Genomic DNA, 22903 nt, shown 5'->3' with positions numbered 1-22903 from the left:
TTTCTCAACAATCTTCTCAAAGAGGTTCTGTCACTGAAGCTTTTGGGTCTCACTATCTGCCATGATCTTTCCTGGGAAAACCACATTTCCAAGCTGGCCTCCAAAGCCAGTCGCCGACTGGGCATCCTCCGTCATGCGAAGTCCTTCCTTGGCACACCTGAGCTCCTCACCACATACAAGGCTTTCATCCGCAGCTCAATGGAATACTGTTCTCCCCTCTGGGCTGGTGCTCCTGCCTCACACCTAGCTCGGCTTCACGCTGTAGAAACCAAAGCTTTCAGAATCATTGGAATCTCCTGCGATGAAGCTGATTGTGAGGGCCTTTCACTCACTCACCGCAGGCAGGTTGGTGATCTTTCTGTCTTCTACCGACTCCTCTCCGGCCTTGCTCCCCCAGCTCTGTCTGTGCTTTGTCCCCCAAATATTCCTCCAGGTCGCACAAGATCTGCCAGTAAACCTCTTCTGGTGAAACTGCCAAAATCAGGACTCTCTGCTCACCTTCACTCCCACATTCCTCTTTTCTCTCGCCTCTGGAACAAACTCCCTCACTCTCTTCAATCCCAATCCTCCCTCCAGGTCTTTAAAACAGCTGTTCACCACCATCTCCTGCGCATGCGCAAGATTGGAGGTCTCGTCTCTTCAAAGCTGTCCATGCACGCTCGCTTTCGAAGTTAAGTAACTTTTCACAATTGTGTTTTTGTCGAAACTGGTCTTGTGTGTACCTATTGGGGTGTCTTTAATAGTATTCTTGGCGTTGGTTTTTTGTACCTGTGTACAGAATCGTCGGTCTTTCTCATCGTGTATTCTGAGGCCTAAGTGTAGTACTAGGCTACTGTGTCCAACCTTGGCTTTAGGCTTTGTTTTTGTCTCAGCGGTTCTCCGATCACGCTGAAATTTTTTTCCGGTCTCTGTTTTCACGGTCTTTTCATCCCATACTTCCTTGTTTTAAAATCTCAAAAAAAAAAAAAAAAAACCCAAAAACATTTCCTTCCGTTTTTATTCGTTTATTCGTTCTTAGTTGTTCGTTCGTTCATTCTTCGACCACGCTGTTTGTGATCACGTTGTTAAAAAATGTCTCATCTGAACCCTGAAGACCTGTATTCTGTCATTTTCTATAACACCTTTTTCTTCTTCTTCTATAAAAGGATGCTTTCGACTTGCTCACCAAATCCATTCATTCCAAAAAAAAATTCCATCTCTTATAGTGCATCTTTCATTCATTCCCTAAACTCTCCAGCACTCCATCCTCCCTCCAGCGTCCTCAAACGTATTTTTGACTCGAATGTCTCAAGAAACTCATTTTGCAATAAATGTTCGTTTCCCATTAATCGTACATTTTTCAAAATCCCATCACCCCAAAATCCCATTTCCCATCACCCCTCCCCTCTAAATCTACCCCCTTGCCCATCCCCTCCAAACCATCCCCATCACCCATCTCTTTCAAATCTTCCCCCTTGCCCCTCCCCTCCAAATCTTCCCAATCACCCATTCCTTTCAAATCTCCCCCCACACCCCTCCCCTCCGAGACTCTCCCTCGCTCCTCCCCTCCTAGACTCCCCTCTCACCCCTCCCCCTCAAAGCGTCCTCCCCGCTTCTTCCCCCTTCCAACTTTCACCTTCATCTCCCTCAACCTTCTGCCTCGCTCTTCCCCCTCGTCAAATAACACCTCACTGCGCCTCTCCCAATCACCATCAAACCTTTTGTCTGCCCCATCCTTCCCTTTCTCCGAGCTATTCTGTAATCTCTGACACACCTTCAACAGCTCTCCCTACTTCTTCCTCCTCTTCCACATCTTACCCTACCGCTCCCCCCCCCCCCCCCCCTGTTCTGTATCCGATGCTCCCCCTTCCTCTTCCTTAACAGTATGGACCTCAAACATCCGGGGCCTTCGCTCAAACATGTCTGATCTCTCCATACAGGTTGCTTCTGACAAACCAGACGTGATCTGCTTAACAGAAACTTTCCTCCTTCATGATGTCTCTGATTCCTTGGTATCTCTCCCAGGTTACTCCCTACTCCGGTATGATAGACCTGAGCCTCGTCCTGGAGGTGGGGTTGCTATCTTTATTAAAAACTCTCTTCCTCACTCGCCCTGCACTGCCCTCTCTCCACCTCACCCCCAGGAATACCTTTGGCTACGGCTTCCCCTTCGCTCCCACCTTTTGTTCATATGTGTGTTGTACCGTCCACCAAACAGTGATGACTCCATCTACATCTCGCTGTCTGAGAATATGGACCAACTTCTATCTACCCATCCCAACTCTCTCTTCCTCATATGTGGTGATTTCAACTGTCACCATGCCAGTTGGCTGGGTGTGGGTACCTCTCTCACCAGCCATGGCTCTTCAGCAAAGGACTTCTGTGACTCACTGGGACTGACACAAACTGTCAATTTCCCGACCCGGATTTCAGTCAACGGAGCATCTTCTCTTCTGGACTTGGTTATGACTAACTTCCCTGAAAATGTCTGCTGCTCTTCTTCTGCTCCAATCGGCTCTTCTGATCATGTGCTTGTTAAAGTGGACATCTCTCTGACCATTCTCAGAGAGCCTCCTCAGCGTCGACGAGTCTGGCATTTCACTAAGGCCAACTGGCACGGTCTTCAAGCAGCCATCAATCATCTGGACTGGTCTCCCATCTCTACTGCCTCTGATAGCCCAGCAGATATGTGAAAAAATTGTGCTTTTGGTGATACAAGCATGAAATTTTGAACACTGATAGAGCATACTACTAGGAAGATTTTTGGATATAGGGGCATTCAAATCTTTTCCTAGGGACAAAATGGCGGCCATTTTAAAAATGGCCGTTTACGGATAATAAGATACACAGTACCGATGTCTATAAAACTAGATTTACTTATTGCTCAAGCACACCTATGATGTTTTTTTCACGTAAACAGGTTGTAAGATCATAATTAAATGTCAACAAACTCACATAACATTTATTTGGTCCTTATTCTTTACAAAAATAATTACTTTTTGAGCTATTTTGAGCAAACTCCAGAAACACAATGGAAATGAAGTGAAAATGCCACATTAACGCTGTGGAAGTGACTTTCACTATAAAACAGTCTACAAAACAGTCTTCCACATGTTTGTGTATATGTAACAGGTGTGTTATTCCTCCTGTATACTATCGTGTGCACTCCCCTGCACAGTGACACAGAGCTGAGCACTGGAGTGCGGCCTTAACACACTTGCACTGTTTCCTGCAACCCTTCTTGCATCCACATCTAATCAATTGTCGGCATGCCTCAGTTGCCTCTGTGAGGGTTGTCCAATATATCCCCCAGCCGTTATTACTCTGTTTCCAACCCCATTCACTTGGCGATGGGAGCTCAGGTGCGCAAATCATCATCTGGCCCCAACAAAAGCCGGCTTGGTAGGCAGCTCTCTTGATGTGTTGTCTGAGGGCTTCTTGCGTTGGTGGGATAGCCTCTATTGATCTACCAGTCTGGGTGAAGAGATGCTTGCGGGCATCGTTAACATGTTCCTGGCTGCTTGTTCGATCGTAGAGCAGAACAACAAAACGCTCCAGTGGATCCATGTTGTCATTTGCAGTTGAAATGGTTGGTGTGGCAGCCAGTGCGCAGAAAGCTGAGGTGACCTCATCATAGGCTTTCCATGTTTCCCATGCTGTTTTCTTCCCCCTTCCGCCGAAGCAGGACACGGTGTCACACCCAGTGAAGGCGTGGAAGAATGGCAACCCTCGGCACTTGTTTGGTCCCAGTGCCACAGCCATCTCGTGAGCTGCCAAGTGCCTGAAATTCTTCCCTGTGCCAAAAGCAACCCAGAGTTCATCGATGTCAAGATATCCAGTTGCTGCCACTGCAAGGATCAAAACATCTGTGTCCACTGTGCGGATTGACACCTTGGTATAGCCCTGTCTGACTGCATCTTGGACATGGAGTAGTATCCTTGTATCTGCCTCCTCGTGACTACACGGGGAAAGACCAGTAACATCTCGTGGCTGTGTACAAAAAACTTCTTTGTGGTTTGTGGTGACGATTTGCTTGTCAGTCTCAATGTTTGCTATCCTCGTTGCTAGAAAGTCAAACAACTCCACCTTGTTCTCGTCTATGCGAAGGAAGGCCTGCCAGTTTCGAGGGATGGAACTAGATGGCTCAACTCGTCTCCTGGTGCCTTTACCCCTCGTCTTCCTGGTGTCGGCTTTCAAACTGTCTGGGAAATATTCATCCCAGATAATATCAACCCTGCTCTTATTTTGTATCTGAGATGTGATGTATGGCAAGAATACTAGTGATGCATACTCAGAGAAGGTCTTCGCATTACGAGGTGCCAGCATGTTCACGATGGCTGCTCCATCCAGGATCATGACTTCAACAGGGGGGCTTACATCATCATTTTCCCGTGAGGTGATCAGATCTTCTAAGCACCCAACCAGATCAGACTTGGTTCCAAGCCGGATTTTGCCCATTTGTGACAATGCAGGGGGACAAGCTTGGTTTTCATGTGCAAAGAATTCATCAAGATCTCCATTCCATGTCTGGGATGCAATAAACAGCCTGGAGAACAGAACGCAGTCATTCTTCAGAGATACCACCTTCAACTCTGTTCTTGACTTCTCTCTGACTGGGGGTCGGCTGAAGAGAGGGAGATTGTTTCTTTTTATTGGGTCAGTGATAGGCTTTGTCTGATGTACAAGCCTCTCGTTCACATATGTGTCATACTGTTCTTTTCCCAGCTTCTCGATCTGGTAAAGGGTGTTGATGACTGCTGGGTCTGCCAGGTCTCTGCTGTCTAGCACCAAGAGATCTTTGCTGTCGTCACAGAATGGGTTCCCCATCTCTCCTATGACACGGGTGGGTGCTCTCACATCTCGAGCAAAGGCTACCTGCGTGTGCTTTGTCTGTTCATGGTGTTTTAGTTCAGTTTTCCTAATTCTTTTTTCTGTTGTGGCCTCGAACTTATAGATCAGTTTGGCCATCTCTGGACCAGACACCATCCATCGGCGCAAAGCTGCAGCATTCTCCGTAAGACCTACAGCCCCTCCATCACCTTTCACCAATGCATTATTTTGCTCGTGTGCCTGGTCTAAGGCTATGGCAGAGAATGCACGTGTAGTCTTCTTCATGGTGAAGTTTCCTGCCAGAAACTGTGCGTATACAGTTGGATGCTTTGTTGCAAGTGTCACCATGTCGCGCAAGTGAACTGGGATCCACCTGGCATAGTTTGTATGTCCCAAGGCGAAGAACCATGGTACAAGCTTGGTCAGAGCATCAGTGTACAGTTGGAAGTTTCCTTCACGGACGGATCTCACATAAATCAGGACTGCCAGTTCTAGCTGCATAATTATGAACCAGAACTGAAACTGTGGACTTGCATTGGCTTGTTCACTGCACCAGTCATCTAGTGGTATCGTATCCTGTCCCTCATCTAGTCCACTGGTGTACTGGCTGTAGGCTTCCTTCAGGAGAAGATAGAGAGTACTAGCTGTGACTTGGTGTGCTCGTCGTGTGCGTGTCACATGGGTCACTTTCAGGAAGGAATCAGCAGTACCACTTGTAGCAACCCCTGCAAGCATCAGAACGCCTGTCCACCCACTGCTATCCAGAAGGTCACCGAGGGTTTTCCATGCTGCCATCTCAATATGGAGTCCACCAAAGACCATGACGAAGTGATCTTCTCCGTGTGTTTCTGGCCATCTCCATTGGATCTGTTTGGCAAGTGTGTACAGTGGCTGATCAAGTGTGATTACAGGGATCTGACCTGGATTCAGAATATCGATTGCTTTCTTGATGACATCCATGGAGTGACGAATCATTGCCACAGATTTTGCCTGGTCATAGAAGAGAGGCAGCAATGAAGTTAAGGCCACACTACACTCTGGTTCTTCTGGAATAGACTGCTTGCTGGCATGGTATCCAGCCCATGATACTGTCTCGTCTCCCTTAAGTGGTGTGTCAGATAGCACTGTCTTCTCCATCTGCTCCAGCCACCTGTCACCTAGTCTATGTCACCTTATAGTCACCTAGTCTATGATAGGAAAGTTCATAAAGCTACATCAAAGTTGTTCATATAAAGGTATTGAACCAAAATTACACCCAGGAGAAATCAGATAGTCATGCAAAGTTAAATAATTAAACCGCTAGACCAGTCCTGTCTATTGCAATGGTAAACCATTTGTTCTGCCCCTTATAGGCCACCGTAGATTCCAATTTTGAACCCAGTATGAAGGTATTGCATAGCATGTACATGACAATTTATAATATGCTCATTACATTGTGTTTCAATAGCAGCACAAATGACAAGTCTGAAATAATAGGTAAATATGTCCTTCTTAGCCGCCATTTTGTAAAATGGCCGCCATTTTGGGCCAAGGAGAAATCTGGAATGCCCCTACATCCAAATTTCACTGTAAGGGTATGCCCTAACTGTGTGCCAAGTTTCATGCTTGTATCATCAAAGGCACAATTCTACCACAATTCTTCACATATCTGCCGGACTATGACATAAATTCTTCCTGGGAATTCTTCCAAAGCAAACTGCTCTCTCTCATGCACAGATTTATCCCATCTCGTCTTCTGTTGTCATACCCTTCCTCCCGTCCATGGTACACGGAATCTTGTGGTGAGGCTATTGCCCAGAAACAACTTGCTTTCGTCTCCTGGAAAGCAAATCCAACGGAAGGAAATCTCATTTCCTTTCACAAAGCCCGAAACAAGTGTGTGCCCACCCTCAGGAGAGCCAGGAAACATTATCTCTCCGTTCTCAGGACCGAACTCTCTTATCTGTCTCCCTCTTCCAAATCCTGGTGGCGTCTGGTCAAATCTGTTTCTGGTGTTTGTTTCCCCTCCCTCACCTCAAATGGCCACACGGCTGACTCCGCACGTGAAAAAGCTGAATGCCTCAACTCTGTGTTTGCCTCTAAATCTTGTGTCCCAAACCCATCCCTCTCTGTACCCACCGTACCCAGTCGTACCCAGCTGCTCCTGGACTCTGTGTCCTTTCCTCCTGACAAGGTGGAAAAGTTTCTGTCAACCCTCGACTCGGATTCTGCAACTGGACCTGACGGCATCAGCCCACGGGTCCTAAAATCCTGTTCTTCCGCTCTTTCACTCCCTCTCTCTGTTCTCTTCACCCTCTCTTTTGCTCAAGGTCATCTTCCATCTGCTTGGAAATCTGCCAACATCACCGCTTTGCACAAACAAGGTGCAAAAACAGATCCCAGCAACTACAGACCAATCAGCCTTCTCCCAATTATCAGCAAAGTCATGGAATCCATCATTGCTTCAGATATGAAATCTTTCCTCTTCTCCAATGGCTTGATCTCTGATCATCAATTTGGTTTCAGACCTGGACACTCTACTCTGGACATGCTGCTTCTGCTTTCTCAACAATGGATGGAGGTCCTCAATGCCAAACAGGAAATTAGAGCAGTCTCCCTTGACATATCACGTGCCTTCGATACGGTCTGGCACCCCGCTCTGCTCACCAAACTCTCCTCTTTTGGTATCCATGGAAATCTCCACGCATGGCTGGCGGACTTCCTCTCTAGTCGTAGTCAACGTGTGGCCCTGAATGGGTTTCTCTCATCTCCTCTTCCTGTTCAGGCTGGAGTTCCACAAGGCAGTGTTCTAGGCCCTGTCCTTTTTCTGGTCTTCATCAATGATCTCTCTGACTCTCTTGAAAAGCCTCTGTATCTCTTTGCTGATGACTCTACTCTCTGTCGCTCCATTCTTCATCCCTCCGATCGGCAGTCTGCTGCCTCCTCACTCTCTGCAGACCTGGACAAAATCACAGACTGGGCAAACAAGTGGAACATGTCTTTCAATCCTGACAAATCTCACACTCTTACGATGTCTCTCCGAAAAGACCGACTGGACAACCCTCCCATCCACTTTCTGAATAATCCTCTCCAAGAAGTTCTGTCACTCAAGCTTTTGGGTCTCACTATCTGCCATGATCTTTCCTGGGAAAACCACATTTCAAATCTGGCCTCCAAAGCCAGTCGCCGACTGGGCATCCTCCGTCGTGCGAAGTCCTTCCTTGGCACACCTGAGCTCCTCTCCACATACAAGGCTTTCATCCGCAGCTCAATGGAATACTGCTCTCCCCTCTGGGCTGGTGCTCCTGCCTCACACCTAGCTCGTCTTCACGCTGTTGAAACCAAAGCATTCAGAATCATTGGAATCTCCCGCGATGAAGCTAACTCCAAGGGCCTCTCACTCACTCACCGCAGGCAGGTTGGTGGTCTTTCCATCTTCTACCGACTCCTCTCTGGCCTTGCCCCCCCAGCTCTCTCTGGGCTCTGTCCCGCAAATATTCCTACAGGTCGCACAAGATCTGCCTGCAACCCTCTTATGGTCAAACTGCCAAAATCAAGACTCTCTGCTCACCTTCACTCCTTCATTCCTCTTTTCTCCCGCCTCTGGAACAAACTCCCTCACTCTCTTCAATCCCACTCCACCCTCCAGGTCTTTAAAACAGCTGTTCACCACCATCTCTTATCTTCCCCCATCCAAAACCTTGATCTTTTCTACCCCCGCTAATTTCACCCCAATTCCACTTTTTTGAAATACCAACTTCTGTCCTGGAAGTCATTGGTGTCCTTGTGTTTTATACTTCTCCCTCCACCCCCCCCCCCCCCCCTTCCCATGCCTCCTCCCCCCAAGCCCTCTCCCTTCCACACATCTCCCTGCTCTCAAATGTTGTGTTTGTGTGCTTCACCTTTTCTCCCCATCTTGTTTTCTGCTCCCTCTTTTTATATATTTTGTTTGTCTGGTTGATTTGTTTGTGAAGTAAATGTTAGCTCTTTCACGAGCCTCGATTCAGTATACAAAAAAAAAAAAAAAAAAAAAAAAAAAATCTCTTATCTTACCCCATCCAAAACCTTGATCTTTTCTCCTTCAGTTAATCCACCCCAAACCCACCTCTTTCAAATTCCCTGGTTTTTTTCCTGAAAGTCCTTGTTTATCCCATGTACCCCGCCCCAGCGGCCAGCCCCCTCTCCCTCCAACAGGTCTACCGATGTCCCTGTTATCTACTGTTTTTGTGTTTCCCTCTCTCTCCCCCTCGTGTCTGTCACTCCCTTTATTATATGTTCTATGTGTTAGCTCTTATATGAGCCTCGATTTCGCATAACAAAAAGGTAATTGTACTCCATCTTCACCATCTTGTGAGGACTATGTGCTTAAAAGTGTGCCCTTGCGACATTTTGGACAATGCAGCACTAATACCCTCAATGTGCTACTCTGCTGGACCCTTATGCCCACCAGCACGATGACGTAGCTTGCCATGTTGCTATTTGAGGACAACAATGTTGAAAATCTGCAATGGCCATTGCAGTGTGTACCTGAACCCAATCGAACCACTAATGGAACATCATGGAAATGTTCTGAAACACTTTCTCTGAAAGTTGGCACAAGAGCAACATCTGGTGAAAAGCACTGTATTCGTGTACAGTGAGTCAGTGACACCCCGTGGGAAATGGATGTCCCAATACTTCTGGTGTCGGCCGAAACTGAAATGGAGTTAGGCATCTGAGAGTAAAACAAAAAACGAAACTCCCGAAATGACGTATAAAGTGCCATCGAATGTGAAAGCGGAACAAGAAGTGTTTCTTTTTCCAACTAAATAAATAAACAAACATGGCGCCACCACTGTACTTTTTTCTCCTGAGTCAGAAGTCTGAAGGAGACGACAAATGAAATCTTTTGTGACTCGGTTGTTCAAACAGATGCTTATCGGACATGTTATTTTCTGAGGTTTATCAGGATTTAAGAACCGGAAACAAACTCTCAACTAGATTGGTCCACGTGCAAGTGATGACGTGTTCTGAAAGGTACGAGGTGCCACTCGCATATTCTTCTTCTTCTTCCTCTTAACGGGCCCAAATATTGCAAACCTTCTTCGGCCGGGGAACACTTTTGTGCCAATCTTTCACAAACTGAAGCCAGACTTGACGTCCGATTGAAGGCGACAGGAATTTGTAATTTGTTCAGGATGCCGGGCATGAATTCCATCGTGACGGAATCACCATGTGCACTCTAATTTTGAACATATAAGGTAATTATCTTGAATGCTAAGAAGAGCAGAGAGAATTCAATTATATGTATTGAACCAGAACTGTCACATGGCTACAGACGAGTACTACTCTCAGTGAGGCAGACCAGGTAATGTGACGGAATCACACGTGGGTGACGATTTTCATGGAATTCATCCGGTGATGACTCCCCCAGTTTTCGTTAATGCCCGTAGACCGGGTACATCCCAGGGACGACACACACGTTGACGAATCGGCCTGCCTGCCGATTCGTCACCAGGATGGGAGTTTATAGCTGGGTCAGGATTGAGGTTGAGAGCAGGTCATAGTTGAGAGTGCACACACCTCTAGGCCACCTGACCAGCCGCCATTGCTACTGATTCTTGATCATTGCCTTTAATGACTATTTCCCTCTCCCTTACAAAGCCAACGTACGACTATTTGAAGGTTGTCGTTTGTTTTCCGACGATGTTTAACTTTTGTTTAACTCTGTCATCTCGACGTTTACCTGGAACAGTGGTTGGTTTGGATATTCAAGATGAAATGGGACGACATGAGGTTGGACACCAGGAGGACTCTGAAAAGATAGTCTTGAATGAAGGTCGAGGTTGTCGATTTCAGAGCAACTTCCACATCAACAAGGTTGGTATCTCGCGTTACATCTACCTGCGCCCCCTATTGTCCCCCCTCGGATAAACGACATGGTCACGTGCCCTGTTTGGTTGGCATCCCACCTGCCAATGTCTTCTTTTTGCAGGTTCCTGGAAACTTCCATGTATCGACGCACAGTGCTGCACGTCAACCCGAAAATCCCGACATGTCTCACGTCCTGCACAAGCTCACCTTTGGGAACATCATCAAGGTGCGCTCTCTTTCATGTTGCTCCATGGGGTCGACAAAATGAGTATCAGCTTACTGGTAACAGTGGGCACTACATCAGCGGCACAGCCGAGCTTCCAGAATATGATGTGACCCGCAGCCACAAGCTCCATACGGAACATCAACAACTTGAAAATTTTCAGATCCTTTCTTTTCCAAGACACAAACTACTACTAATTAGCAAATGGCCCGAATTATTCCAACTTTGGGGGATCAGCCGGTGAACGTTTTTGGCCCAAGTCTTTCGCGGACCGATTGGTCAGGCCTGACGTTCGACTGGAGCTGATTTGGGATGAAAATGAGTAAATTTTTGAGGACATCTGATGATACCTCACCTATTCTTTGTGAAAGACACCACGGAATCTTTGACGTCCATGAACTAATGCTAGCAGACAGGACATGCAGTTTCACATCCACATGTGGGACGGTGCACTTTGTGATGCAGCCCCGTCTGTAAAGCACCAATTTTTTCCATACAATATACACAACAACAACAACAAGAAGGATGAGGGACAAAATAGAGGAAGAAATAAGGGATGTGGGGACGAATGAAGGCTCGGGAAGGACACAGGAGGGGTAAGGGGTGGACAAAATGGATACAGCCGCAAACTCAGAGGAAAGAAAAACTGCAGGGTTGGAAAGAATTGGGTTGGGGAGACGTTATGGAGGTAGAAAGGATCATGGTTTTGGATGGGGGATGATCTGAGATGGTGGTGAACAGCTGTCTTGAAGATCTCGAGGGAAGAATGAGATTGAAGTGGATGTGGAAGTTCATTCCACAGGTGGGAAAAAAGAGGAATGAATGAGTGGAAGTAAACAGTGATCCTGGATTTAGGAATTTTAACGATAAGAGAGTTAATGGTGGACCACATGTGCCCTCCAAACCTGGAGGGCAAAAGCATGGATAGGGCAGAAGGTGCAAGATCAGAAAGTAGGTGGTAGAAGATAGAGAGACCACTGACCTGTCTGTGATGGCAAAGTGATAGGCCCATAGACTCAGCTACAGGGTGGCAGATTCCAAAAATCTTGAAGGCCCTGGTTTCCACAGCATCAAGCTTAGCAAGACGTGAGGCAGGGAAGCCAGCCCAAAGGGGAGAGCAGTACTCTGTCAAGGTGCAGGTGAAGGCCTTGCAGGTGGACAGAAGTTCAGGTGTGTCAAAGGAAGGACTTTGTATGACGGAGTATGCCCAGTCGGCGGCTGGCTTTGGGGGCCAAATTTGAAATGTGGTTTGCCCAAAAAAGATCATGGATGACAATGAGACCCACAATTTTGAGGGGTTGAACTCCTTCAATATTATTGTTAAGCCTCGCTCATCCTGTTCTGTCTGTGCTCTGTCCCCCAAATATTCCTGCAGGAACACAAGATCTGCCAGCAACCCTCTTCTGGTTAAACTACCAAAAAAAAGCTCTCTGCTCACCTTCACTCTTTCATTCCTCTTTTCTCCCGCCTCTGGAACAAACCCCCGACACTCTTTTCAATCCCAATCCTCCCTCCAGGTCTTTAAAACAGCTGTTCACCACCATCTCCCCCATCCAAAACCTTGATCATTTCTACCCCGGATAAATCACCCCAAATCCACCTCTTTCAATCTCCAACTTCTTTCCTGAAATTCCTAGCAATGTTTATTTGCTTTATACCATGTACCCCTTCTCTCTCCCCCCCATACCCTCTGCCCACCGGCCCTCTCCCTTCCACAGATCTACCGACGTCCCTGTTCTCTACTGTTGTTGTGCTTGTATGCTTTCCTCTCGCTCCCCCTCTTGTCTCCCACTCCCTTTATTTATTGTATGTTTTATGGGTCTGTGCATGTTATCGTGTATAATGTGCTAGCTCTTACATGAGCCTTGACTCTGTATACCAAAAAAAATTCCAAAAAATAATAAAAACAAATGTAGATAGGTGGGTTCACCAAATGGTCTTTTCGGAGATAAAGAGTGAGAGTGTGCGATTTGTCGGGATTGAAAGGCATTCCAAATGTTTGACCAGCTTGTGATTTTTCAAAGTCTGAAGAGAGGGAAAAGGCTGCAGCTTGTTTGTCTGAAGGATGAGGGATGTCACAGCAGAGGATGGAGTCATCAGCGAAGAGATAAAGGAACCCAAAGAAGTAAAGAGCAAAGATGAAGTCATCAGAAGGAACCCGAATAAGCAAGGAGAAAAGATGGAGTCATCAAAAGGAACCCAAATAAGGAAAGAGCAAAGATGGAGTCATCAGTAGGAACCCGAACAAGGCAAGAGAAATGATGGAGTCACCAGTAGGAACCTGAACAAGGCAAGAGCAAAGATGGAGTCATCAGGAGGAACCCGAACAAGGAAAGAGCAGAGAGCGAGTCATCAGAAAGAATCCTCATAAGGAAAGAGCAAGGATGGAGTTATGAGAAGGAACCCAAATAAGGATAGAAGAAAAATGGAGTCATCAAAATAAATCCTAATAAGGAAAGAGGAAAAATGGAGTTATGAGAAGGAACCCAAACAAGGGAAGAGCAAAGATGGAGTCCTCAGAAAGAACCCGAGCAAGGAAAGAGCAAAGATGGAGTCCTCAGAAAGAACCCGAACAAGGAAAGAGCAAATATGGAGTCACCAGAAAGAACCTGAACAAGGAAAGAGCAAAGATGGAGTCCTCAGAAGGAGCCTGGATAGGATTCGCAATTCAGCCGCTGATCCACAACACTCAAACCCATCCAGGCACAGCCTAGTGAGTCTTACAGAAAACTTTCTGCAATAATTTACTTCTCCTTGGACAGATAGATAAAGAGTAAGAGATAAAAGAAAAGAAAAAGCAAGAATGAAAATGAACAAAGAGAAATGTGAAAAAGTAGAAAGAAATGTGAAAGGGACAAAGAACAAAGATGGCGGGAAGAACCCGGATAGAGAGATTTAAGCAGGTAGTCTCCAGGCCCAAACACAGCAACAGGTACACGCTACCAGCGGTCCATCAGACCTATTATATGAATGCCCCTGTAAAGTTGTAGGCCTATTTCATTTTGATTTGAATGAGTTGTTCTCTTTTTATGATATACACTTCCCATTCCTTTGTCCCCTTTCACCCCTTTACCTCCAAAATCTATTTTCCCTTCCTCCTTCCTTTCCTCTTTTTGGCGCCTCATCTGCATCATCACTTTGGCCTTGGTGTGAAGGCTGCTGTGCAACACCACCACCAAGGTTGCTGTTATTAAAAATACAGATAAAAGAGCAAATGCTTCCCTTTCAGCAGCTTTTTTCGGTGGTTAGCAGTAGCCTTGGCACACAACGACGGAACTTCCTTATGACCCTCTCCTTCTCCACTCCCCCACAAACCCAAGTTCTTCATTCTCAGCAACGAAACATGTAAAGTTGTCCTCTCTGTGTACCCACTATTTATTAGGAACAAATTTACATCCAGTTAGGGATTACCTACATATTACATAAGTAGTGGAGGAAAGCAGGAGCAGGAGAGTGTGCTGTAAGTGGAGAAAAGGAAGAGAATGGTTGTGGGGGTTGAGGGTGTGGGGACAGCAAATGGTGGGGTAATTGGAGGGTTGAAACAGAAGGGGGTTAGGAGGGGATCTCAGACATAAACTAAACTGATTCCTGTACCCGATTGCTCAAAGCTCACGTAAACGCTATCCTGGGGATAAATTATTACTTATCCGGGGGATAAATTGTATTATCTATTTACTGGATAATTTCCATTCCTCAAAGCTTGGATAACTTTACCCACTGGGTAAAGTGGTGATTTTCCAGATAACTTTATCCAAGTCTCCTCTGCCCTAGATAATGCCTTAACCGTAGTTACTAAGGTGTACGTATGTGGGTTTGTCAAATTCTAAATGCATGGTAGAAGTGGTTGTGATCACCAACCACACCTTTGTGTCATCATTCATCACTAGCCGAAACCCGTGGAACATCCACGGAAGGGAGGATGTGGTGTAGTACACCGCGATCGACGACACCGGCACAAATGCATGCTCTGGATTGTCCACTCACTGGACGGCTTGCTTTCGCCTTCGCCTGTCCAATCAGCGGACGGCTTGCTTCGCCTTCGCCCAGCAGACGCCAATACAATGGTGCGTGGAACATCCATGGAAGGGAGAATGTGGTGTATGGATAGAGTGTACCATTATGGATGGCATAGGGGATTTGCTTGTCCGAGTAAGAGTTAGGAAGAAAGATGAGAATGAAGAGTGCGTATATGAACAACGATCGCCGACACCGGCACAAATGCATGCTCTGGATTGTCCACTCAGTGGACGGCTTGCTTTGGCCTTCGCCTGACCAATCAGCAGACGGCTTGCTTCGCCTTCGCCCAGCAGATGCCAATACGATGGCGTCGTAAGATGGCGTCGTATCGGCAGTTAATCGGATGCTTTTGGGCCCCAACGTCGGCTAATTCAGATTTTTCGAGTATGGCTGTACGTGATAAACAAAGAGCGTGGTTCGTAGATCGTAAATCCATTAGTGCCGTGGGCATCGGGTCACTGGGTGCGGCGTAAATGGGATAACAAAGTCGAGTCCTTACGCTATTATTACATAGATGGTGTTGGAAAATTTACCCCTGATGAGCTTTACATACTCTTCTCTCGTCCGACACAGCATATCCCATTCGTTTGGCATAATGTTTCCGTTCCGTAAAACTTCCGAACTAGGGGCCACGGATCACACTTGTACAACAGGATAAGAATGCAGGTGAAACTTCCCTTTGTCTACGATGTGCAGGGTGGACACAGGACTCATTGCAGCCCACTTTGGAAAGCAGGTGCGAGACGAGAGCCAGTGACAAAGTTGATCCAAAGACAAAGTAAAACTGCCACGGGCAGTGCCAACAACGAGTAGCATCCAAGATTCAGAAAGCCAAACAAAGCATGATGAAAATCAGCCAGGAGGAAGGCCAGCAACGATCAGCCTCTCCACCAGGCCTCGTGGTCCTCTTTGTCCTTTTCAGACGAGGCCACCTGGTCTGCCCTCTGTCCACTCTCCAGGATCTTCTTCTTTACTCCTCCAAGCGAGGTGGCTCCTTCCTTTCTCCAAAGGCAGCGTGATCCAAGCTTGCGTCAATTCCACAGAGACAAAGCCACGATCAATGTCTCATCACAAAACTCCTCCGTGACCAGCTTCTCGTCCTCCTTCCACCAGCTCATTCTTGAACTCTCGTTCTCCGCTTCATGTGCAGAGTCCTCTCCTGATCGTCCTGCCCACGAGTGGCCCCAACAAAAATATAGATACATTGGCACTTCTAGCTCCACAGCACACTGTGCCACCATGGCTGACACACACTGGCCAGACAGATCGCGACGGCCTTGTAACGCACATCACATATGTATGTGCCTCTATGATGGGAACTCCTCACATAGCTTTACCCACAAACAAGAGGTGTTTACACATGAAATTATTGTGTCTACCTTGTCTATAAATTACATACGCTGCCTCCTACATGGCAATATAACCTATTCGAAACACATGGACCATCGTACACTTACCACAGTCTAGCGATGGATCCCCTCACGCCCTTCCACATCACAATATACTTGAACTCTGGATGGGGTAGGGTGTTCAATGGAACTCTCCAGTTTCTTTAATTTATTTATCCCTTCCGATCTCTATTTTTCTCTTTTCTTATCTCATCAATCCATTTCTCTCTCTTCCTCTTAATCTTGTAGCGTGGTGCTATGCACGCAACTTGTTTGCCAACGAAGGTAAGCCACAACGAGTAGGGTCAAAAGAGTCTTTATTCAATAGCTCAAACTGTAGCACTGAAGTGCTCGGGGCTGCGCGCCCCGTGTATATCCCGAGGCCACGCCTACCCCTCGGGCGTGGCCGACACCCTCTTGGTGCGCGGAATGATGTCACCGCGCCAGCGAGCCATCGTGTCTGCCACACACGCCCCCCCCAGAATTCCCGCGCACCTGAAGGGTCAGTTTGCGGGGCAAACGGATGACCCGGCCGAAGCGCCCTCTGGCAGCTGGTGGCGTCTGGGATGCCGGGACGTCATCTGGGATGCCCCCGGCGGCACCTGGGATGGGTGCAGGACCAGGGGGGGGGGGGGCCGGCGGGGCTGGGCGGTACCGGAGGTCCGCTCGCTGGGGGGCGGCCCCGACGCGGGGGCCGAGCCACTGATGGGGGGTGGTCCACGTCGAGGTGGGCTGGCTTGAGGCGGTCCACAGAAACGTGGTCAGGAGTACCGCCAATGTCGAGGGTGAAGTGTTTCGCCCCGGTCTCCAGCACGCGGAAGGGCCTGTCGTACGGGGGCCGCAGCGGTGTCCGGTGGGCGTCGTGGCGGACGAACACGTACTCCGCCGTGCGAAGCTCCGGGGCGACGTGCGTTGGCGGTCACCCGTGGTGTGCCGTCGGGACTGGGGCGAACCTCCGGGCGGTCTCCTGCAGTGCGGAGCGCTGCTGCGCCACGGCCCATGGTGCTGTGGAGTCGGGGAGGAACTCGCCCGGCACCCGCAGTGGTTTTCCGAAGACTAACTCCGCCACGGATGCGCACAGGTCGTCCTTGGGCGCCGTCCGGAGGCCTAGCAGGACCCAGGGGAGCCTGTCGACCCAGCCGCCGTCGCGGAGGGTGGCCCGGAGTGCGGCCTTCAAGGAGCGCTGGAAGCGCTTGCACAGGCCGTTGGCCTGGGGGTGGTAGGCCGTGGTGCAGCGCAGCTGGACGCCGAGCCCCAGCGCGACTGCCCCCCAGAGCTCCGAGGTGAACTGGGGGCCGCGGTCGGATGAGATGTCCGAGGGGGCGCCGAACCGGGCAACCCAGGTGGCGATGAACGCCTGCGCGACGTCCGCCGCCGTCGTCGCCGCCAAAGGCACAACCTTCGGCCACCGGGTGGTGCGGTCCACCATGGTGAGGACGTGGGTGAAACCCCGCGAGGGGGGCAGAGGTCCCACCAAGTCCACGTGAACGTGGTCGAACCGACGTTTGGGCACCGTGAACAGGGCCAACGGGGCCTGGGTGTGGCGGTGCACCTTCGCGCGCTGGCACGCGAGGCACGTCCTGGTCCAATCGCGGACGGCCTTCCGGAGGCCATGCCAGACGAACTTGTCGGCGACCAGCCTCTGGGAGGCCTTTGTGCCCGGGTGGGACAGGCCGTGGATGGCGACAAAAACCCAGCGCTGCCAGCCCGCGGGCACGATCGGGCGAGGCCGCCCGAGGGAGACGTCACACAAGAGGGCCGTGCCCGTGCCGTCGAATGGCACCTTGGTGACGCGGAGGCCCGTGACGGCGGTCCGCAAGGCCTGGACATCGGGGTCGGCGGTCTGGTCCGCCGCCATCCGGGCATAGTCGATCCCGAGGTGGACCGCGTGGGCGACAGACCGGGAAAGGCAATCCGCCACCGGGTTGTCCTTTCCCGCGACGTGCCGGATGTCCGTCGTGTACTCGGACACGGCCGAGAGGTGACGCTGCTGCCGGGCCGACCATGGCTCGGCGACCTTGGCCATCGTGAAGACCAGGGGCTTGTGGTCGACGAAGGGCATGAACGAACGGCCCTCGAGCAGATGGCGGAAGTGCCGGACCGCCAGGTGGAGCCCGAGCAACTCGCGGTCGAAGGTGCTGTACCGGCGTTCGTGCGGGCGAAGCTGCCGGCTGAGAAACGCCAGCGGTTGCCAAGCGCCACGCACCCATTGCTCGTGCACCGCGCCCACCGCGTAGTCTGACGCGTCGGTGGTGAGGGCGATCGGTGCATCGAGCGCCGGGTGCGCGAGCATGGTGGCGTTAGCCAAGGCGAGCTTCGCTCCCGCGAACGCCGCATCCCTCTGCTCGGTCCAAACAACGTCACCTTTGAACGGCTTCCCCCGGAGGGCCTCGTGCAGGGGGCGCAGGAGCTGGGCGATGCGGGGCAGGAAACGGTGGTAAAAGTTCACCATGCCCAGGATCTCCTGGAGCCCCCTGATTGTGCGGGGGTGCGGAAACCCCTTGACCGCCTCCACCTTTGCCGGTAAGGGGGTGGCCCCGTGCCTGGTGACGCGGTGCCCCAAAAAGTCGATTTCGGCAATTCCGAACCGGCACTTGGCGGGGTTTATGATCAGGCCATGCTGGCCCAGGCTTTCGAAGAGCGTGCGGAGGTGGCGGAGGTGCTCTTAGTGGGACGTGCTTGTGACGAGGATGTCGTCCAGGTAGACGTAAATGCAATCCAAGTCGCGCAAGATGTTGTCCATCAACCGTTGGAACGCCTGAGCCACATTCTTCAACCCGAAGGGCATCCGAAGAAACTCGAAGAGGCCGAATGGTGTAATGACGGCCGTCTTCGGTATGTCCTCCGGCCTGACGAGGACCTGGTGGTATCCGCGGATGAGGTCCACCTTAGAAAAGAAGGACATTTTCGCCAACCGGGCGGAAAAGTCCTGAATGTGAGGGACCGGGTAGCGGTCGGGGGTGGTGGCATCGTTGAGGCGGCGGTAGTCTCCGCATGGCCGCCATCCCCCGCCGGGCTTCGGCATGATGTGCAGTGGCGACGCCCAAGCACACTTGGAGTGCCGTACGATGCCCAGCCGCTCCAGCGTAGCGAACTCCGCTTTCGCCACCGCGAGCTCCGTCGGCTCGAGGCGGCGTGCCCGGGTGTAGACCGGTGGCCCGACGGTGGGGATGTAATGTTCCACCCCGTGCTTGACAGCCACCGCCGAGAAGGTGGACCGCGTGAGGGCCGGGAAGCTGGCGAGGAGGCGGGTGAACTCGTCCGCTGCCGGAAGCGTACAGACCAACCTCGCTGGGACCAAACCGCTCAGCAAGCCGCTTGGCGAGCCGCTCGGTGAGCCGCTCAGGGAGCTGCCCAACGAACTGCTCAGCATGCAAGCAAGCGAGCTGAACGTTTCGGCCTGGACGAGGCATCTGTTCTTCACATCCACCAACAACCCATTTGCACATAGGAAGTCCACACCGAGCAATGCCATGGGCACGCTGGCGTTTACCAACGTCCATTGAAAGCGTTGCCCTCCGAACCGCAGGGAGAGGCAGCGCTTCCCGAATGTGCATATGGGTGTACCGTTGGCTGCAAGCAACGCTGGGCCCCGGCCCGCGGTTCGCTTGTCGGACGTGGAGGCGGTAGCTCACCTGTGCGCCTGTGTCGCAGAGGAAGTGACGCCCGGACAAGGTGTCCATGACAAAAAGGAGGCTGCCGGAAAGGCCGACGCTCAAAGCCGCTACCGAGCGCTGGCCCGGGAGTTTCCCGACTTGCCAAACGAGCATGGCAGGCAACAATTCCTAGCCTGTGGCCAAACCTGGCGTGGAAACGGCACCAGGTTTTCGGCGGAGGCGGAGGCTGCGGCTTTCGCGGTGGTGGTGGGCGGGGCGTGGTGGCGGCCACGAGGTGTGCATCGGCATCAGCCTCGGGATCCACGAGGTGTGCATCAGCATCAGCCTCGGGATCCGCGATGGCCGCACCGACTCTCGCCCGCGTGTCACAAGCCGCGAAAAAATTGTCGGCCTCGACGGCCAGAGCGCGGGGTTCCTTTATTTTGGAACCGGCCAACGCGAGGCGTACCTGTGCCGGTAGCTGGCGTAGAAAGAGCGCCCGGAATAAAAAATCCGGGGCTTTGTCACCCAGCAGCGAAAGCATGTAGTCCATCCGGACCGATGGTCGTGTGTCGCCGAGTTCGGGAAGGTCCAGGAGGCGGTCGGCCCGCTCGCACTCTGTGAGGCCGAACGTGGCAATGAGGAGATGCTTGAGCGCCTCGTACCTGTGGTCGGCCGGTGGGTTCCGCAGGACGGACACGACTCGGGCGGCTGTGCCGGGCCCGAGGGCGGCGATGACGTGGTAATAACGCGTCTCATCCGCCGTTACGCCTCGAAGTTGGAACTGTGCCTCGGCCTGCACGAACCATACTTCGGCCTGAGCTTCTCAAAACTCAGGGAGCTTCACCGCTACCGCGTTGTTGGCCATGGCACGTTCTGTGGTCAGCGACGGCTGAACCAAAAGGGGTCACCAATGTAGCGTGGTGCTATGCACGCAACTTGTTTGCCAACGAAGGTAAGCCACAACGAGTAGGGTCAAAAGAGTCTTTATTCAATAGCTCAAACTGTAGCACTGAAGTGCTCGGGGCTGCGCGCCCCGTGTATATCCCGAGGCCACGCCTACCCCTCGGGCGTGGCCGACACCCTCTTGGTGCGCGGAATGATGTCACCGCGCCAGTGAGCCATCGTGTCTGCCACAATCTTCGCTATTTAGCCGTTGATGGTTGCCGTTTAACTTTTGCAAACTTTGGTGTTCCCTTTCACCACCCCTCTACTCTCCTCTATTATTTACTTACCTTGCCTCTGTCTTCCCTAATTACATCAGGCACTGAAGGTGGATGGAGGTTATGTTTCCACCCCTGTCTGTCTGTCTGTTTATCTGTCTGTGAGCACGATATATCAGAGTTCTGGAGGCATTCGGACGAAACGTGATGGAGGGGTTGGGTGTGACAAGGATGAAATGATTAGATCGTGGTGAAGATCCGGATCTGGATACTGTAATTTTAAAGCGATTCTTCAATATTGAGAGATAGTGCTAAAAATTATATGTAGCACGATATTTAAAAAAAAGTTGTGGGCGGATTTGAACGAAACTTGGTGGACAGGTTTGTTAGGTGTCAAGAATAAGCTGAGTCGATTTTGGTTCAGGTCTGAATCCAGATCCGGCCCATCAATGGTATACAAAATGTAAACAGTTCAGACTGGTGGAGGTATGCTCTCCACCGTGCGCCATTCGAGTTGGTTCAAGTTTCCACTCATTCTTTTCTTATTCTCTCATACACTTCTTTCTTCAACCTTTCCCCCTCTTTATTTGTAATTTTCATATTCCTATCATCATCAACCTACATCTCAAGTTTGTTTTGCACTTTGTTAATTTTTTATATTTCTAATCACTCCAATAATCTACCAGCGCTGATGTTTCAACTTGAAGACCACATGGTCACTCCACCTGGATATCGATGTTATTTCCTCCACATCTGTGTCTGCAGGGCAGAAACGTCCTGGGTGCCTTCAATGCCCTTGAGAACACCGACCACCAGGAAGTAAACTGTACGTTTGGTGGCCTCCTACTTTCTCATCAATTTCAACGAGTGGCTGTTATCTTTCGCTGTTGCACCTGCTGGTGGTGGTTGTCAGAGCAAGCTTGTACTTGAACTCCGACCTTCAGGTTTCCTGGCATCTGATGTTACTGCTTCGCTATCCTTTTGATCTTCACTATTTCCATAAAGACCTCTTTCACTTTGCGTTTCTACTCCATTGTGGCTCCAATCGGTCTACTTGAATGTAAGGTCAATGTGGATGACAACCTTCAAGTTACTTGTATGTCCAACATTGGGCATCAATGATGTGTATGTGGTTGAGTGAGAAAGCTTCTGACTCCATGTTTTCATTTGTGCATTCACAGCACTCGTATCACATGATTACGTGCTGAAAATTGTACCAACTGTCTATGAGGATATTGGTGGAATACAGCAAGTGTCCTACCAATACACCGCCGCCTACAAGGTACGAGACGCAGCCCAGATTTACTCTTCCTTTTGTGCTGCCTATTTCATTTCGGTTAAAATTAATAAATGACAAAATAAATAAAAGGAAACCCTACGACCTTTCATAAAGTTGAAATTGTTTTGTTTTTGCCCACCACTTTCATATATATATATATATATAACTGTAAGAAATAGTAGAAACTCCAAAGTACGAGCAGGGCGTCTCATTTGTATTGAGTATATAATCGTTAGATTAAATAAGACGCGGACGTAGCTTCAGGACGTCGATCTTTAATTGTCGACCAACAAAGGTCTTCTTCTGAGTCAGCCCCAAGTTCAACGGAAGTCCACCAGAAGAAGAAGAATTGATTCGATTCGATATATATATATATATATATATATATATATACCACCATTTGAGGCCAATTTTCCCCGTAGAGCAGGGGTTGGCCTTTTTTGGGCACCGTGGTCCCCTTTTTGAAGCAATGTTTTATGGCCGGATGCCCTTCCTGCCGCCAGCTCTGTTAGTCGCCTCTTGCGACACACAAGGAATTACCAGTGAACTGGTGCTCAATTTGCCGACCTCGGAGGGATGACAGGCTGAGTCAACTC

At 50.0% G+C, this 22903-nt stretch overlaps 1 protein-coding gene across 1 annotated transcript in view; it reads left to right on the top strand.

Annotated features, from left to right (window-relative positions):
• The window catches only part of ERGIC1 (endoplasmic reticulum-golgi intermediate compartment 1), an 81919-nt gene that overhangs the window by 50107 nt on the left and 8909 nt on the right, over nucleotides 1–22903 (top strand). Inside the window, exons 5-8 of the mRNA XM_078773732.1 lie at nucleotides 10523–10647; nucleotides 10763–10867; nucleotides 21794–21854; nucleotides 22210–22310. Of these exons, the coding sequence (XP_078629858.1) occupies nucleotides 10523–10647; nucleotides 10763–10867; nucleotides 21794–21854; nucleotides 22210–22310 (392 nt within the window). The remainder of the gene's footprint in view (nucleotides 1–10522; nucleotides 10648–10762; nucleotides 10868–21793; nucleotides 21855–22209; nucleotides 22311–22903) is intronic.

This window comes from Myxine glutinosa, chromosome 3, assembly GCF_964187855.1.
Source record: "Myxine glutinosa chromosome 3, kmMyxGlut1.1, whole genome shotgun sequence".
Classification (NCBI taxonomy): domain Eukaryota; kingdom Metazoa; phylum Chordata; class Myxini; order Myxiniformes; family Myxinidae; genus Myxine; species Myxine glutinosa.
Note: the sequence above shows the minus strand (reverse complement) of the source record. Positions and strands in the feature narration are given on the sequence as shown.